This window comes from Onychomys torridus, chromosome 1 (genome assembly GCF_903995425.1).
Source record: "Onychomys torridus chromosome 1, mOncTor1.1, whole genome shotgun sequence".
NCBI lineage: Eukaryota > Metazoa > Chordata > Mammalia > Rodentia > Cricetidae > Onychomys > Onychomys torridus.
In genome coordinates, this window is record NC_050443.1 from 158,701,010 (window position 1) to 158,719,032 (window position 18,023).

At 46.5% G+C, this 18,023-nt stretch overlaps 1 protein-coding gene across 1 annotated transcript in view; it reads right to left on the bottom strand.

Moving 5' to 3' along the window:
- Pdlim1 (PDZ and LIM domain 1) overlaps positions 1-2,047 on the bottom strand; it is a 45,589-nt gene extending 43,542 nt beyond the window's left edge. The window contains exon 1 of the mRNA XM_036200112.1: positions 1,783-2,047. Within this exon, the coding sequence (XP_036056005.1) occupies positions 1,783-1,878 (96 nt within the window). The 5' untranslated portion in view covers positions 1,879-2,047. The remainder of the gene's footprint in view (positions 1-1,782) is intronic.
- Between the last annotated feature and the right edge of the window lie 15,976 nt (positions 2,048-18,023).

Below are 18,023 nucleotides of genomic sequence, written 5' to 3' on the forward strand. Positions count from 1 at the left end.
ACACTGTGCCGAATGTATCACTCTGCTACATTCCCAGCTGGTGGTAAGACTTTCAGAAGCAGCCAAAATAACAAGCCAAGACTACCCTTCCAACAGACTGCCAATATATCCTCCCCTGATTAAAAAGCAAGTTTCTTGGAAGTGGAGAGGACTGACAGGTTAATTATAGACACAAAGAGCGGGAACAACTGGACTATGAGGTAACCAACTCTAAATGTGCAGAGGCAATGCATCCATGGGCTAGCATTTATATTCTGTCTGCAAGGATACACTATTCACAGACAAGTGCAGTCCTGAGGCAGGCCTAGTGTAAGAGCTCCAGACAGCATAAAACACAGTTCCCACACTTGAAAAGTCTGGCTGGAGGCTGGGAAAACAGCTCACATCTCCAATAACAAAGAAATCTCTGGAAGACAAGATGGTCAAGTGGAAGACCCAGTCTTAAAACTAGCCTGCCTGCTTATTTGGAGTAGGATAGCCAAAGAGCAGGTTGCTGGGCCCAGCCCAGCTGTAAGGAAGCCTGAGCAGCACCACAGCTGGCAGAAAAGAGGAGGCAGAAACGCTTCTGCAACTCCCCTCTAACTCCTTCAGCTACTGGAAGCATGGCCATAAGCTAAGAGGACCCATCAGGATCTTCACTTCCATTTCCATCCCAGAACCCCTCTAAGAAAAAGAGGTATATTTACCAGACTGGGGAAACAAGTTTAAGGTCAGCTTCAGCAAGCAAATGTACAAATGTACCAAAGAATAGAATGTGGTCCTGGTAGGCCAACCGTTGCTGTAGTTTTTCCCCCTCTCATTAATCGGAAGATATTTAGTAACACACACACACACACACACACACACACACACTCACGCACACGCACACACACACACACACACACACACACACACACACACACCTTCTATCTGAAGGAGCTAAAAATGTTGACTATCACTGGGAAATAGTCCTTGTTTGGCCCAGATCACGTGTCCAAAGTGTGGACCTTCAAATACTGAGCCTCAGTCTCACAGGGGGCTACATTTCATTTATGGATCACAGGTCTAGCAGTCTGAGATAGGCCGCGGGCCCTCCCAGAGATGAGGCCCAGCTAAGAGCTTTTCAATCATCACCACCACTCACAGGGTTGGAACTGCTCTACCCAGAAGGAAATGGGTTTATCACAGATAACCTGGAGGGCAGAAAAGCGATCTAACCACCTGAGGCGGGGCGAGACTACAGAGGTTTATCTGGGGTTATTTCCCAACTCCAGTGTTTCCTGTGAAAAGCATTACGAAGCTGAGGGCCAGATATGGGTCAAACCTTAAGAGTGTAAAATAGTTGTTTCAGTTCTTAGCTAAAAGAATCCCACTCGCCTTCCAGGGAACTCCTCTGCACACCCATTCACCTTCCAGGACTTTCTGCTGCTTCCAATCAACGCTCCCCAACTCTTCCACCGTAAAGAGCGTGCTAACTCCCCGCGCGCGGGATCTGCGGAGCTCCGAGTCTCCGCGCCCGGGCACAAAGAGCGTCTGCGTGCGGCGCAGAGCCACGCTTCCGGGGTGCAGAAGGAAAACTGTCGTTGGCCGTGGCGCTGCACGCACGGAGGAGTCCGCTTGTCCCGGAGCGAGGTGGCGGGGAAGGGGCAGCGAATGGCACAGAACGCTCAACTCTCAGCGCACCTTGATGCGCCTCGCTGCGATCCCCGCGGGGCTCCAACCTCCCTGACTCCCCTCGGAACGCTGCGCGCGGCTACCCTACGGAAGAGCCCTGTTCCCACGCGCGTCCCAAGACACTCTTACCCGGGAAATGGCGAGAGGTTGCTCGAAGTCCTTGCCGCCCACGAGGCGGAAACCCCATGGTCCCGGGCCCTGTAGGACAATCTGCTGGGTGGTCATCGCTAGGCACAATCGGAGGGGACAGACGGGCAAGGCACGGAACAGCACGGCGCGCAGGGCTCCCAGAGCAGCTGTCGGAGAAAGAGCGCGCCTCAAGGGTTGGGAGATCCTGGAGCGGGCGGGGACGCGAGCGAGGGCGGGGACAGATCCGCCCCCGTGGTGTCGCTGCAGCCCCGCCCGGCCTGCGCCTCTCTTCTAAGCGCGTCGGCCGCCGCGGTACCTCGCCAGACACAGGTCGCCGGGTGGGGCTCTGCGGCTCCGCCCAGCAACCCCGCACCTCCTCCCGCATCCCCTCCGCCCTGCAGCTCCCAGCCCCTAGTGTGCTCTAGGTGCAACCTGAACCGTGTCCCGACTCACAGTGGACTCTACAAACCCACGCAGTGTGCTTTGCAAAAAGCCGAAAAGGGCTGAGCGAAGTCAGAGCCGTTTTCACTTTTGCTTTTTGGAAACTGTAGAGGTTTAAGAGGTACTTTCAAATGATCTCACGTGACGCTTAGACCGAAGGCCCTCTAGTCTCAGCTTAAAGATGAAATAATTGAGGCTCCCCGAGGTTAAAAGACACCCCTAAGGCTACACCGCAATTTGGGGTTGCTACTGAATCGCTTCGCAGGCTCCTTGGGGCACCCTGGAAGTTTTCCAAAGCTAATAAGACTATAATGGGGAAGGGAGCTATAATTAGGCTCCACGACTTTCCTAGAAACCTTTCTTCCCTGTTGAAGTTGGAATTGGAGGCAGGTTCTGATCTTTCCAACAATTAAGTCCTGATGTCCGGAGTGGGTCAATGCCTGGAAAGCCGTGAGTGGACACTCCTGGGTTCTACGCTTACTAACTGTTTCTGCTGTGAACTACCCCAGAAGCACATTCTCAAACCAGACTAAGCCACAGCTCATGCTGTCCTCCGAGTGCTCGCTCACCCTGAGTAAAAAACCAAACCCGTGAATACCTCTAAAGCCACCGCCAGAATGACTTCAATCTGTTGTGATTCGTCTCCTCCAACCTCGGTCACACAGGTCTCCTGTTAGCCTTGCCACAGGCCTTCATAGGGAATACCCTTCCCCCGCACATCCCAAGGCTGCTTTTATACAGATATCATCTTCTTAATAAGGCCATTTCTGAGAGCCATTTAAACATCCTCTCTAGAACGCCTCCATCTTCCCTGCCTTAGTTTTCTTCCGGTCCCTGTGTAATCTACAGTTTACTTATTTGTTTGTTCCACTCACATTTCTAAACACTAGCTTCAAAACCGGAAGAGTTTGTTTCTGGCAAACTGCTCATTGCTGTGTTCCCAGGCTAGATCACTTGATGGATTAGCCAACCTCAGGACCGCTGACTCCCTCTAGACACCAGTTTTCGTGGTTCCCATTCATTTTAGAAGCAGCACCCAGGTTGAATGAAGTTGTAAAAAATAAACAGGTCTGCGTGTCCTTGCCATTCTGGCCAACCTTCTGTGGAGCTCTGGGCACAGATTTACACATGAAAAGATCACCTGGTCCCTCACCCAGCACAAACACCCATGTTTGGGAATGATTTGCTCATCCTTAGTAATCAAGTTCACCCCTGTTTTGTAGATCAAACCTTCTTAAACTTTTTCCATTTTCAACTCCCTTTCACCCAGAAAAAAAAATTTACCCGCAGTGTATAGATAAGCTAATAGGTATATACACCAAACATTTACTGAAAAACATAAGTCCATTTATTTTTAATTAGGGCAATGATCCTGTCAGTAAAGCATTTGACTAAAATGTGTGAGAATCTAAATTTGATCCCCAGAACTCATATGAGAGGCTGAGCTCAGGACAGTCTGAAATCCCAGCCACTGCAGGAGGTGGGGTGGAGGTGGGCTCCCAGGAGCCCCCTGGTCAGCCTGTCTAGCCTGCTCCATGAAGTTCTAAGCCAATGAAAAGCCCTGTCTCAGACAAAAGGTGGAGGTACCTGAGGAATGACACTAAGGTTGTCCTCTGGCCTCCACATGTCTGTTCATACACGTGCATACATACTGCACCCACACATATGTACCCCCACACAGGAATATACACACAAAAAAATCTTTTAAGGATATTCTTTGGTATATACATAATTTTACTGCTTATTAATGACAAAAACACATTCACCTGCTACCTATGAGGCAAATATGCTTGTTTATTTTTACATAAAGAATTAAATCCCGGCTGAATATTTGATATGCTAGGACATAGGGTAGCTTCATCATTTTCCAGAGTTGACAGATATTTTGATTTTATAATTGTCAGTGCCAAGAATGCCACTTTGCATCATGGCATAGTACAAACGCCTTGGGACACTTCAGAAATTGTTGGGAATTCTGTCCTAATCTCATCCTAACATTAATTGCACAGTTTCTTATGAAACTCAAGTCAAATAGCAATTCATTATGATTTTTTCACGTGTGTGTGTGTGTGTGTGTGTGTGTGTGTGTGTGTGTGTAAGCATGCACATACCATAGCCTGCCTGTGGAGGACATAAGACAATTTATGGGAGTCAGTTCTTTCCTTTCCCATTGTAGATTTTGGGGTTCAAACTCAGTGGTCAGGTGTGGTGACAAAAACCTAAATCTACCCAATGGCCCTTGGTTTTAGTGTTTGGAGACAGGGTCTCACTGTATACCAAGGCTAACCTTGAACTTGCAGAGATTTGCCTGCCCCTACCTCCCAAGTGCTAGGATTACAGGCAAAAGCCACCTTGCCTGGCTCTGTATAACCATGTTTATATATAAGAGTAACTGCATTCAGTGTCCAATATTGATGGGGGGAGAGGGAGACCAGGAAGGCACTAGTGCTTTATGTCTCTGCAGAATTTGGTAGCATCAGCAAACATCACCTATTTAGCAGTCTTGACTATTCTGTGTCCTCATGAGAGAAAGTTGAAAGGCCACAGTTCCTGTACTCCCCAAGGGCAGGGCCTGCCTCTTAGTCACCCCAGATCTCCCGCTTGCATGGATCTGTTGCATGGTAGGTGTCAAGATGTTTTTACTCCACACAGCTTTGTTTGTATGCAGGTATAGACGCACTAGGGAGACATCTGTAAAGGCTGTCTTGTTTGCTTTGTTACTAAATGTCCTCAGTTGTTGTCTAGGTCTACAGAACAAGCCATACGCAATGCCAATGCTTTCACCCTCTCTGGGTACTGATTCCAAAGGCATGATTTAAAAGAAGGAAAGTCCGATGTCTACAGATACTTGTGGCAACAAGCTCGTCAAGCCAGCAAAGAACAGAAATGAGGCTAAGTGAATTATTACCATGCGATGAAATAGTGTGTAACATGAAAATGATAACCCTGAAGACTACCTGTCTTCAAACTACCTGAGGGCTGGTGGTGGCTCTGAAGTCCTTTCCCAACATACGGCAGTCTTACGTTCACTCCCCAACAAAAGTTAAAATATGTGAAACGAATGGAACAAAATTATTTGTATACCATGATTTAAAAAACAAACATGCAAACTTTTGCTGGAAAAACAACACGAAAAAATTCAAAAGATAACTGTGCTAGGGAGAATTTCCTATTCAGGATCAACCAAATGGCTTCAGCTCCTAGGATGTAGAAGAAATGCTGGTCTTCCGAAGGATGGGACCTTATTATCTCTCTCCCTAAGCATCTAGAGCTGAGCAAAAGGCACATATTCAGAAAACATGGCTGGCCCTAAAACTTGAGCCTTACCTTAAAAGCCATAACTTTTTTACCCACAACTAACATTCCCTCAGACTGTAGCTTGACATGATGGCCTTAAACAACCCCGAACTTCAACCGCCTTGTTATTATAATGCATTCCATAGAGTCTGTTGTCCTAAACACCCTTCAACAAACATCTGGATACTGGGGAAAGAGGAGACTGTAGGAGGAATGGAATGAGGGCTAAGGGGAGGGCCTAGAGACAGGGCCCCAAGAAGGCCAGGGAGGGAGGGAACACAGTGGATCTCCCCACCCCTAAGCTTTCCAAAGCTGATTAGGAGGCTAGCAAAGGCTGTCCAGATTCTGCGTCTGGCCTCTGCTGAGCTGGGCGTGGGACACTGCTGAGTCAAAAGTCTCTGTAAAGACAGAGGGTGTGTAGGACTGTGCTTGGCTCAGTCTACGCAGTCTCTTACTCTCCACAAGTTCTGGACTTGCCTAGGGAAGTTGGCTAAGGCCAGGTTGGGTGTGACCAAACCAGGCTTGACCCCAGAGTTCTGCAACTGTTGCCGGATCCCCTCCGGCTGGGCTGGAGCATTTCCAGCCCAGGGGCGGGAGGAGGAGCATGTGGTCCTGGCTGGACCTGCGGTAGAGTCGATTCAGATACTTCCTACCTGGGCGGGGACAGAACTCGTAGGAAGACTGGACTCAGCTACGCACGCGCATACGTCTCCCAGGCCACTTCCAGTGTCACTACCTGCCCTAGGACTTGGTCAAATGACATCTGAGGGACTTACCAACTCTTCCGTGAAAAGAACTGAAAACTCCGAACCTTGCAAACCAAACACAATTTTGCCCACCGGTCTAACCTGCTCAAGTCAACTCTGCTCCTAGGTTTACGTGTCCCTTGCTGGTACCCGGCTTCTGAAAAGGTTGGCTGACAGACCCAAGGGTGAGGACCGAGTAGGAGACCAAACTCCTGCTTTGTCTTTTCTCCTGCTTCCTGTTCTCCTTAGCAGAGAATCTTGAAGCGGCCACACAGGATTGGGTGCCTCTCAGATTTCAATTGCATAGAGCATGCTCCTGGCGCCTCTAGCCATAAGGACACCTGGGAACCAAACCTGACTACCCATACCTTCCAGGCTGGTGAGGGTGTGAGCCTACCAGTAGGCAGGTCAGAGGCCGGTGGCCATATACCTGGCAGAGGAAGAATTAAGCAGTCAGCCCCAAGGGCCCCAAGTGTGTTGCCCACCGGTCTTTTGGCCATCACCACACCTAGAGAGATGGTACTAAGTGTCTTCTGAGACAGAGAAAGGTGGATGCCAAAAAAACGCAGGGAGGGGAAGGATGGAAGAAATTGAAGAAAAGGTCACATTAATATTGTTCAGGCAGGGACACTGTGGTTCAAGCCTGTAGTCCCAGCTGGTGAGAGATGAAGGCAGGAGGATCAGAAGTTCAAAACCAGCCTCAGATACATAATTCTAGGCTAGCCTAGGCTACATATGACCCTGTTGTCTCAAAAATTAAGCAAAAAGAAATCCCACAGTAAACAACCAAAGCACATTTTTTTTATATCTTATATAAGTATTTCTGTGGCCACAGACAAATATACACACAGACATACATCCTTCTCATCTAGAGAAACTCCAGAGTCTAAATGTGAGACTTGATCGAACACAGAGCCACACATTGACAGCCTCTCCAAGGAAGGAAGGATGCTTGGGGTCAGGGTTTTCCATTAGGCTGTAGTTCAATACTCAGGTAACAACAGTCCTCATTTAATTTTAAAAAATGTCTTTGAGCTAGAGCATGTGCTGGGTACTTTGCGTAAGCTAATATACTTTACCAGGTTAGAGTCCCAGGAACCAAGAGGCAGAGGGGATATAGAATCCAGAGGAAGGGTTCCCAGGATCCCAGGAAACCCCTCAAGCCCTCTTGCCACAAAGGGGAAATGGCCAGATCTTCCCGTTCCACTGGCAAGACAGCAGAGGCTATTGAACTCATGAGCTCACAACTGCTTGTATGAGGTCAGACCGGTCAAAAAATTCAGCATAGATAGGGGAGGGCTACACCCCTACCCGAGGGAACTTTGGCTTTTGAAGACTGCTAGGGTAGGGCAAGGTTCCTTGGTAGCTCATCCATGATCCAGTGAACAGCCCTACACTTTTGGACAACACTGACTGAATCAGTGGATGATTTTAAAATAAATAAATAAATAAACATGTGATGGAGGGGTATGTGGTATGTGGTGTATCTGGGAGGAGTTGGTAGGGGAGAATTGGGCTGATATGATCAAAATACATTCTGTATTTGTATGAAGTTCTCAAATAATAATTTTGTTTTAAATATGAGCAAAAGTGCCAGGCGGTGGTAATGTACACTTTTACTCCCAGCACTTGGGAGGCAGAGGCAGGTGTATCTCTGTGAGTTTGAGGCCAGCCTGGTCTACTGAGGTAGTTCTAGGACAGCCAGAGCTACACAAAGAAACCCTGTCTCTTGTCTCAAATATATATATATATATATACATATATATATATATATATACATATACATATATATATATGTATATATATCCATGTATACACACACACACACACACACACACACACACACGTGTGTGTGAGAGAGAGAGAGAGAGCAAAAGCATGGGATGGGAGAGATGGCTCAGTGGTTAAGATCACCTTTGCTCTTCCAGAAGGTTTTGATTCCTGGCACCCACATAGCAGCTCACAACTATCTCCAGTTCCAGGAGATCCAACATCCTCTTCTGGATTCTGTCAACACTAGACATACATAGACATACATGCAAGCAAAACATACATACACATAAAATAAAAATAAATCTAAAATATAAAAAATTTTAATCTCCTAAAGTATAAGCAAAAGCAAACTAGCCATTCTAGGCAACAAACAGAATAAACAAGGTCATAAGAGGGGTAGGAAGGGTCTGCTCAAATAACATTGTTGGAGCAGCCTAGATATTCTGGTAGGAGGGCTCCAAATGCCAGTGAGCCAATGGGTCATGCAGTGGGAACATGCAATGGCTTTCCTTCATTCCCTTCCCATCCCACCCATGCACTCTTTGTGAATCCATTCTTTCCAGCCAAGTCCATTTCCTTTCCATGCTGGCCTGTGCCACTGGCCTGGTCTGGCCATAGCTGATACTGAAGCTGACTATTTTTAGAGGCTGAGGACAGATAGAGGACACTAGGGGAGTTTCCATGAGGTCAGGGCTCCTAGAGGGTGGTTTCCTCTTCGCTATGACCTACCTACTCTCTGTGGGTCCACCTTTTCTCTGTTACTTCCCAACCTCAGCTCCTTTGTGACTGGCCAGTCCTTGGGTAACACCAGCACTGCTTCTGGATGAGAGTAGAGCCAGAGGCCAACAGGCAGTGACAATACTGACTCCAGGTACTGAGACCTATTTCCCTCATCCAAACCACATCCCAGGAAGGAGAGAAGGTTCAGCCATCATTATTGAGTAATGTGCCCTTGGGTTGTCTACTCAACTCCCAGTTCTAGCCACTTAACCTCTACCGTTAGCCATGTACCCACTGGCTACGTGAATTTATGAAGCCCAGAGGTGGGAAAAGAGGACTCGGACAGAGGTCAGAGATAAAGAAGACAGATTACAGTGGGATGAGGCCTGTGCAGATCGCTACAATCCTGGCTAAACTTTAGCTCCCTAAGAGCATGATATACAGACAATTGTGCTATAGCCTTGCATGGTGGCATAGGCTTGTGATTCCAACACTTGGAATGTGGAGGCAAACGGACCAGGAGCTAAAGGCCAGCCTGGGGTACGTGAGAGTTTGAAAAAGAAAGAAGGTGAGGGAGGAAGAAAAGAAGAAGGGAGGGAGAGGATTTTGATACTGTCCAGGATATTTCTTTTTCTTTTTTGTCTCAGTCAATAGCTATTTATTGAATGATTCTCACTTTTTTATTTGTTTGTTTTAATGCATTCTGCCTATCAAACCAAAACAAGAGTGGGAATTACTATGTTTTTCAAAACAACAATGTCATAAAATAAAGAAATACTAAGATTAAATAGAGCAGTTGAGCTGTGGTGGCGCATGCCTTTAATCCCAGCACTTGGGAGGCAGAGGCAGGTGGATCTCTGTGAGTTCAAGGCCAGCCTGGTCTACACAGAAAAATCCCATCTCTAAAAAAACAAAACAAAACAAAACAACAACAAAATGTAGAAAAAGATTGAGGAGAGTAGTGACAACACACAGGTGACAGCTGATGCTAAACTCAGTCCTGTACTGGAAGTGAAGACTGCTGTCAAGGATGGTATTGAATCCACTGACAAAATCAGGGACAACTGGTAGATTAAAGGTATCATATCAGTGTCTAATTTGTTGGTTGATATAGGACTATGGCTATGAACAAGAATATTCCTAAGCCTTAGGAAATATATACGGTTGTAGTTAAAGACAAAAAGGATATATATGTGTGTGTGTGTGTGTGTGTGTGTGTGTGTGTGTGTGTGTACTTGCTGAGTTGGGGTGGGAGACAAAAGAAAGAATGAGGCAAGTAGACAAAGCATTAACAGTAGCATGAGAGTTAATCTTAGCTGTCCACTGGACTTGGAATCAGTAGGAGACTCACCTCTGGCTATGTCTGTGAGCGTCTCTGAAGAGGTTTGACTGAGGAGGAGGAAAGATCTACCTTGAATGGGGCTCCACAGGATAGGGTCTGGGGCTCAGTGGAGTGGACAGCGGGAGGAAGAAGCCAGCTGAGCATCAACATTCATCCTGTCATGGCTTCCTGACAGGACACAGAGTGACCGCTCACGCTCCTGCTGCCCTGCCTTCCCCATCATGGTGGGCTGTCTTCCTCTGAACTGTGAGTCAAAACAAACTGCCCTCCTTCAGTCACCGAGAAAAATAAAAAAATAAAATAATAAAAATAAAATCAAATAAAAATAAAACATGCAACCAGTGAGCCTGGGGGAGGAAGCACGGGTGTATTTTCTTCTTACAACTTTTCTGCAATCTTGGATTTATTTACAAATACTTCCTTTTAAAGAAAAGATATGTTATGACCAATGGTGTTATGTTCCATAGAGAAAAATACAAGAGGGCTGCAAATGTCACAAGAGGGACGAGAAAAGTCACAAGAGGGACGAGAAGAGCCATCTCCTGACAACTGGTTTGAGTGAAGACCTGTGCAAGGCAGGCAAGGACTCCATCTACCATCCGGAGGGAGAGAGAGCACTCCAGGTGAGGCGATAGTGAGTCAAAGGAGAGAAGAAGATTGGCCTGGTAACCAGCAAGAAGACCAAGGGGCTGGAACTGAGTAAGGGAAAAAGCAGAGGGAGTTGAAGGCAGAGAGATCGTAGCCCAGGGGGACAATCCTGAGGAAGCATCTGAGACCCATGGGGACAGATGGATGCCCTGAGGGCTTCGTATAGAGGATTAATAGGATGGGGTGTGTTCTCCGCCGTCTGGTTATTAAATGGGAAACAGATGGAAGAGGTTGCATAGTTCAGTTAATAAAGTGATTGACTAGCAAGCATGAAGACCTGAGTTCAAGCCCCAGAATCCACATGAAAAAGGCAGGGGTGATGGCATGCCCTCTTAATCTCAGCTCTGGAGAGAGAGAGACAGGTAGATCCTTGGCTCACTCAAAAGTCAGCCTAACCTGCTAAGTAAGAGACCATGTCTCAAAAACCAAGGTAGGTAGCTCCTGAGGAATGATGCCTAAAGTTGTCTTGGCCTTCGTACATAACCACACACATGTTCACCTGCATGAGCGCGCGCGCGCGCGCGCGCACACACACACACACACACACAAAAGCAAAAGCAAAAGCAAAAGCAAAGAAAATGGATGGATGAGCAGGCAAGACACCAAAGCTAGGGATCAGTGAGTGAGCTGTCAGAGCGGTGTTTCTCAACCTGTGAGTTGCGACCCCTTTGGAGGTCAAATGACCCTTTCACAGGGTCAGCTAAAGCCATCAGAAAACACAGATAGTTACATTATGGTTCACAACCATAGCAAAATTACAGTTAAGAAGTAGCAATGAAAATAATTTTATGGTTGGGGGTCACCACAGCATGAGGAACTGTAGTAAAGGGTCGCATCATTAGGAAGGTTAAGAAGCACTGTGTTAGAGTAACCCAGCTGAGAGACCACCGTTGGTTTGGGCCCAGGGCAGGGGCAGAGGCATCTGAACAGCGCCTAGATTCAGCCTGTATTTTAAAGTACTTGCTGATGGTTAGGAGGTAAGGCACAGGAGGCTCATCAAGAATGGCTCAGAGTCTTTGACCTGAACAGCAGCAACAGGACAGAACTGCCACTAACTGAAAGAGTAGGTGGGTGGATGTGAGAGATGCAACTTTTGAAAATGTATATTCTTAGGGGAATTTAGTTACAGAGATGTTGAAGTCTCAGACACTCATTAAATACTTCAGCTGAGATGTAGAGCAGGCAGTTATAAGTAAGAGTTTGGACTGGCCTGGGCAAGGGACCAGCACATAGGGGAAATTAAAAGACCAGAGATAAGAAGACAGTGGATGTGGGGAATGAGGAGCAGCTAACAAAGGAAGCTGAGAAGGAACCGAGGAACCAGAGAGGGCCTTTCTGTAAGTCAGTGAAGAGCATGCATGGATGAGGAAGCAACCGTGGTGTGTTCAGTGCTCCCAAAGACAGGTGCAACCATAAGACTTAATGCTATGCAGTCACTGGGGTCTTGAAGGGAGCCCTCACTGCACAGGGCTCAGGAGAGAGTGAGAAGGAGGAATTGTAGATAGCAAGCGTAGACTGCTCTTTGGAGGAGTTCTTCTGTGAAGGAATGTACAAAATGAGAATGAGGTAATAGCTGTGGAGAAACAGATGTTTTTGTTGTGTTTTGTTTCCCCTTTAAGTGAAAAGGGGGTCCAGCCACCTCTGCAGGGTCATGCAAGGTTGTGGTAATTGTCTAGGGGCCACTTCATTGTTCCTAGGCAAACAGGACACCATTGTTACTCTTCTTTCTCTGCTCTGACCTTGCTCTGGGTTGACCCTTTAATGCCCCTGTGTTGGAGCATAACTTCCTGTCTATCACATGGCTTAGTGCAACTGCCTTGAAAGCTCTATTCTATCTCCCCAGAGTCCTTTCTCCTGGTCTCATCTGTCCTTCTTATCCTTTAATTTCCTAGATGTCCATTTTAGTTCAGTACCTACTGTGAACCCGCTTGCCCTCCTTTCCTCCCTCTTCCCCATCCCCCCTCTCTTTCTCCCTCTCACACACACGCTCATCCCATAGCCCCATCCTTGACTCCTGAACACTTTCTTCTTGACACCTTGGAAAGTCTCAAGACAATACTCAAGCTCATTCAGTTATAACCAGACTCCCAGGCTGAAGGGGAGGAGGGCACCTCTCTAAATCCACAGTGATTTTATAGGTTGGAAACATTTTATCATAGGATAGTTCAGAGGGTGCATTCAGTTGAAGCAGGGCATAAGTTCTTTCAGGGAGCAAGGAGCAAACCAAAGTAATTCTAAAGGACTGACAGGTCCCATATTGGCTGACTGGCAGGAATGTCTGTTTCAAAATCCTTGACTTCACCTTAGGCTTTGATCTAGCAACTCTATTTCTAGAAATTTAGGGAAATGTAGCCATTCAGGAACTACAGTATGTCAAAAGGTATTTATCACAGTTCCCCATAATTACAAAATCCTGGAAACGCAGCAAGTGTCACTAATAGACAATTATTAAATATACCATGGCCTATTTATTCCAAAGAATATCAGTCATCATCAACCTGGGGACACAAAGATCCAGTGATTGAATAATGTCAAAAAGGAGTTTATGACACAGTTGGTGAATAAAAATCACTGCATACAGGCATTGCATCTGTATAAAACACATACTGAAGCTATACCATAATTATAATTACATTTCCCACTCCTTTCTTAAAAATATTAACTAATAACATTGTGTTTCTTAATTTTTATTTATTTGTTTTTCATCAGGGTTTCTTATATAGTTCTGGCTTGTCTCAAACTCACTATTTTTTACATTTTTGTTTGGTTCGGTTAGGTTTTTGGTTTTTTGAGACTGTCTCATATGGCCCTGGTTGGTCTTGAACTGCTAATCCTCCAATTTCAACCTCTTACATGCTGGGATTATAGGCAAGTTCTACCACCCTTGGCTTATTTTTATTATTTGATTCTATTCAGTATTTCAGTCTATAGCCTAGAATAGCCAGAAACTCACTATGTGGCCCAAGCTGGTCTTGTGGCAATCCTCTACTTTTTAAATTATAGGACTGGGCTGTATTGTTTAATTTAGAAAATACAAACAAGTAATTTGCCAAGGAGTACAGTTCAAATAAAGAGATTAGATAGAGTTGCCCAGGCAACAGATGGAGGGAGGAGATCTCAATCCTCTCACATTGTTTACCTCCGGGAAGCAAACGTCTTGGCAGCTAGGAGCAAGCACAAGACTACTTCTAGCCAATAAGATGCCGGGGAGAACTTCTGGAAATGATTTTTCTTTCTCAAGCTGGGGAAGCACACAAAGAAAAACTGTATGTCCCATGTTGTATCCTGCTTCATCTTCTAGATGTCAGTATACCAGATGTGATGCTTAAAATTGCCATGGCATCCAGATTGTCATCATGAGAGAATGGCCAAAGAAATCAGAAGTATTATCCAGAGCCCTGTCATCTGTGAAGCAATGATACCCACCCATCAGAGTCACATAAGCTATCATCTGTTGGGTCATTTGTTACTGGTTACTCTAGGTAAAGTCATTTTTTTCAAACATAATTCTTTGAGAATTTCAAATCATATACCCCAGTTCCACTCACTTCCCAGTATCTCCATATCTTCCCCTTACCCCTGCAGCTTGTTCTTCTGTCTTTCTAACACCTCTTCATTCATCCTAGTGGCATTGGGGGCTGCAGTGTATCACACAGTATACTCTTTTGTCCAATCAGCCCCACCTACAAAACGTTCATTACAATGAGTCTTTGGTCTGGTGCAAGACCTCTGGCACACCATCATCACTGGACCCTCACTGAAACTCCTCAGATAGCCTGCTATTGCCCAAGGCATGAAGATCGTGCAGTTATCATTCCTCAGGATTGGTCTCGTCACACACTTCAGCAGGTCACAGATGGGATAGATGTTAGGGTGGGCCAACTCAAGGCCCAGGATGTGGGTCTGAGTGACAGCTGAGCTGGTCAGTCCAGGCCACTGGGACCACCCACTCTGGCAAGGGCAGAGCCAGCTCTCCTAGGCCCATGCCATCAGGGTCTACAACCGTGGTGAAGGGTGGAACCATCTCTCCCGAGTAGGGGGGAGAGGAGGGGCAGCCCTCCTGCTGCAGTGTCCAGCAAGGGGCAGAGCCAGCTATCCCAGGCCCTGAGAAGGTCAGGGCCGGCTCAGCATGGCACTTGGATTTCAACACTCATGGTTCCTATTACTCCCTGTGGTAACATGGACCATGAACATCATCACAGACCCCAGCTGCAGCAGCAAGACTTTGGACACCAACACAGTCTTGAATGGCTATCTAGACCCTGGGCATCTGCTCAGCCCCAGTGACAACAGGAGCCATGAACCTATGACCCCATGAACTCAGACATGGCCCACAGCAGCAGCCTAGGCCTAGATGACAACATGGCCCCTTGTGGCAGGCAGACCACCCAGATTGTCATGGCCCTGGTGGCAGCATGGCCCTCAGACACCCAACAGGTTGCATCCCAGACCCCAGGCATCCATATGACTTTTGGTGGTACCATGGCCATAGATATCAACACAGAACCTGGCTGTGGTAGGACCACAGACCTAGACATGGTCCTTGGTAGCAACCAGGGCTTAGATGTCACCATGACCCCAGCTGTCAATGCAGGTTACTCAGGCTGGCATGGCCCCCATGGCAGCATGGCCCTTGGACACCATCATGACCCCAGGTCAATAAAAGATATTTTATTAACTTTTACGTGTATGAGTATTTTTGCCTGCATGTATGTAAGTGTGCTATGTGTACGCAGTGTTTCCAGTGGCCACAAAAAGGCATCTGATCCCTTGGGACAGCAGTTATAGATGGTTGTGAGGCACTATGTGGGTACTGGGACCCAGGTCCTCTGGAAAAGCAGTCAGTGCTCTTAACCACTGAGTCATTTCTCTAGTCCCTAAAATCCCTTTTACCTGATTAAGAAAATAGGAGTAAAAGTTCTTGGTGACCTTCTTAGACTATAGCACTGCACGAGGGGACCCAGGCACAAGGTGATAAAGAATTAGTGTGGTGGCAAGAAAGGAGAGGCGTGCAGCTGAACCACACCCCTGAGAGGCTGTGGTAGCAAAGATGGCAGGGAATCAATGGAGGTACAGAAGATTTCTTCTGTGCCAGTACTGTTGTGCCAGCCCCAGCAGGAGAGTGACAAGGACCTTTTATCAAATTTTCAATGCTTAAGCCATGGTAGGCACTCAGCGAAGTGTCATCCCTCTTATGACTATTTCATGGTGTATTGGAGATGCTGTAGTCTTTCAGTAAACAGACGATGCAGGTGCATGCTGCTCTTGTCTCAGCTGTTCCATGGAGGCTCAAAGGAAAGGATGCCAGCTCTGCAGTCAGACATAATCTACCTATTCTTGCATATCACATTCCACTGGGCTGAAATTCTCTGAGTCTGATAAAGATAAGGACACCTACCTACAATGCTGCAGTGAGAGGTAGGTGGTGCAGAAAGCGCTGTAGGCACTGGGAAGACTGCAGGGCTGTTGGGGACCTTCCAAGTTGACTTCCAGATAGCCCCTTTTCCCCTCCTTCCTAAGAAGCTCACTTGGGTCTAGCCACCTTCGCCCTCTACAAGAGGAAATGAGACCCAGAGAGCTGAGTGGCATTTCTGAGGTCTCATAACAAGGGAGGCTCAGAGACACTCATCATTTGAACTCAACATTTTATCTGATTCCTAGTAGATAGTTCTTTGTTTCTTTATTTTTTCTTTTCTTTTCTTTCTTTTTTTTTTGATTTTTTGTTTTTTGTTTTTTGTTTTTTGAGAGAGGGTTTCTCTTTATAGCTCCGGCTGCCCTAGAACTAGCTCTGTAGACCAGGCTGGCCTCCAATTCACAGAGATCTGCCTGCCTCTGCTTCCCAAGTGCTGAGATTAAAGGTGTGCACCACCACCACCTGACTGTAGAGGACTTTTTTTTTTATGACCTTTTTTGTGGAGGTATATAGCACACTTATCTATCACAGCAAGGTATCTGAAATCCTGAAGTTCTCAACTGTCTGATGCTCCTCGAGGGAGTGATCCACAAGACAGTAACTACAAGTTTTTATGATCTTACCTCAGAAGTCATATATCATCATTTCTGCTACATTCTGTTAGTCACACAGACCAAACAACAGATGGGAAAGAGGAACCACACAGCTGAGGATGACGGCAATGGTCTTGGAGGCTGAAGCACCCTTACCATTAGTGTGTAAGTCACCTGACATTATGCATCCCCCAAAAGATTGGGATGGCACACTCTAGAATCATGGGAAAAGGAATCTCAATGGGGGGGGCGGTTATTTTGATAATGCTCATGGAAGTGGGAAAACCTACTCACTGTGGGTGGTACCATTCTCTATGCCAGCTTTTGGAATGTTGTAGGAGTGGAAAAAAGGAAGCTGAGCACTAGCACACATACATTAAGTCATTGCTCTTTGCTCTTCATTGGATGTGCTGGAACCAGAAACTTCAATGTCCTGCCATCTTGACTTTCTTGCTGTAGTGTGAATCTAATTAGTCTTATCAATCAAAATCGGGAGTCAAATATCAGGGCAATAACCTGAAAGTTCAGAGAAGCAGAGCAGCCATCAGTAACTTCTTACCTCTCTGGATCTGTGGAGGCCCACAGAAGCTCCCTAGTAAGGCCTTACACAGGTCAGAAAGTCTGAGCATGCTTTGCCCAAGAGGGCTGCATAATAGGATGATTTGGCCAAAGGCATGGGTACCAGATGTTTTTGTTGGTACTTTATACCTCAACCTTGGAAGGGGGAGGTCTTTTGTTCCTCCCCTTGCTGATGTATAAAAAGCCCATCATGATTAAACTTGGGGTGACTGGGTATTGACTCAGGGCCCTCCCGAAGCTATCCTGTGTCTCTGTCTATCCTGTCATCTCTGTCTATATTTCTATCTAATGCTTCCTCATTCCTCACTCCTTCCCCCACCCCCAAGAACCCTTTGGCAGGTGAGAGCTGGTCTTCTACACAGATCCTCAGACCAAAAGGGTGCTGAGATCCTATCTCCACCTCCCAATTGTGCTGGGACTAAAGGTGTGTGCTACCACTGCCTGGCCTCTATGGTTAATTAGTGGCTAACTCTACCCTCTGAGCTCCAAGCAAGTTTTATTTGACAGAACACAAACAAAATATCATAAACACGCTGCAATGATGTAAATTACAAACAGGAGACAAATAAACCCTTCTGCTTTAAGTTGCCTTTGTCAGTTTGTTTTATCACAGCGACAGGAAATGAAGCTAAGACAAGGGCCTCAGGGGACCACAGATCATGCTTCAAGGTCATCACACCACATAATTT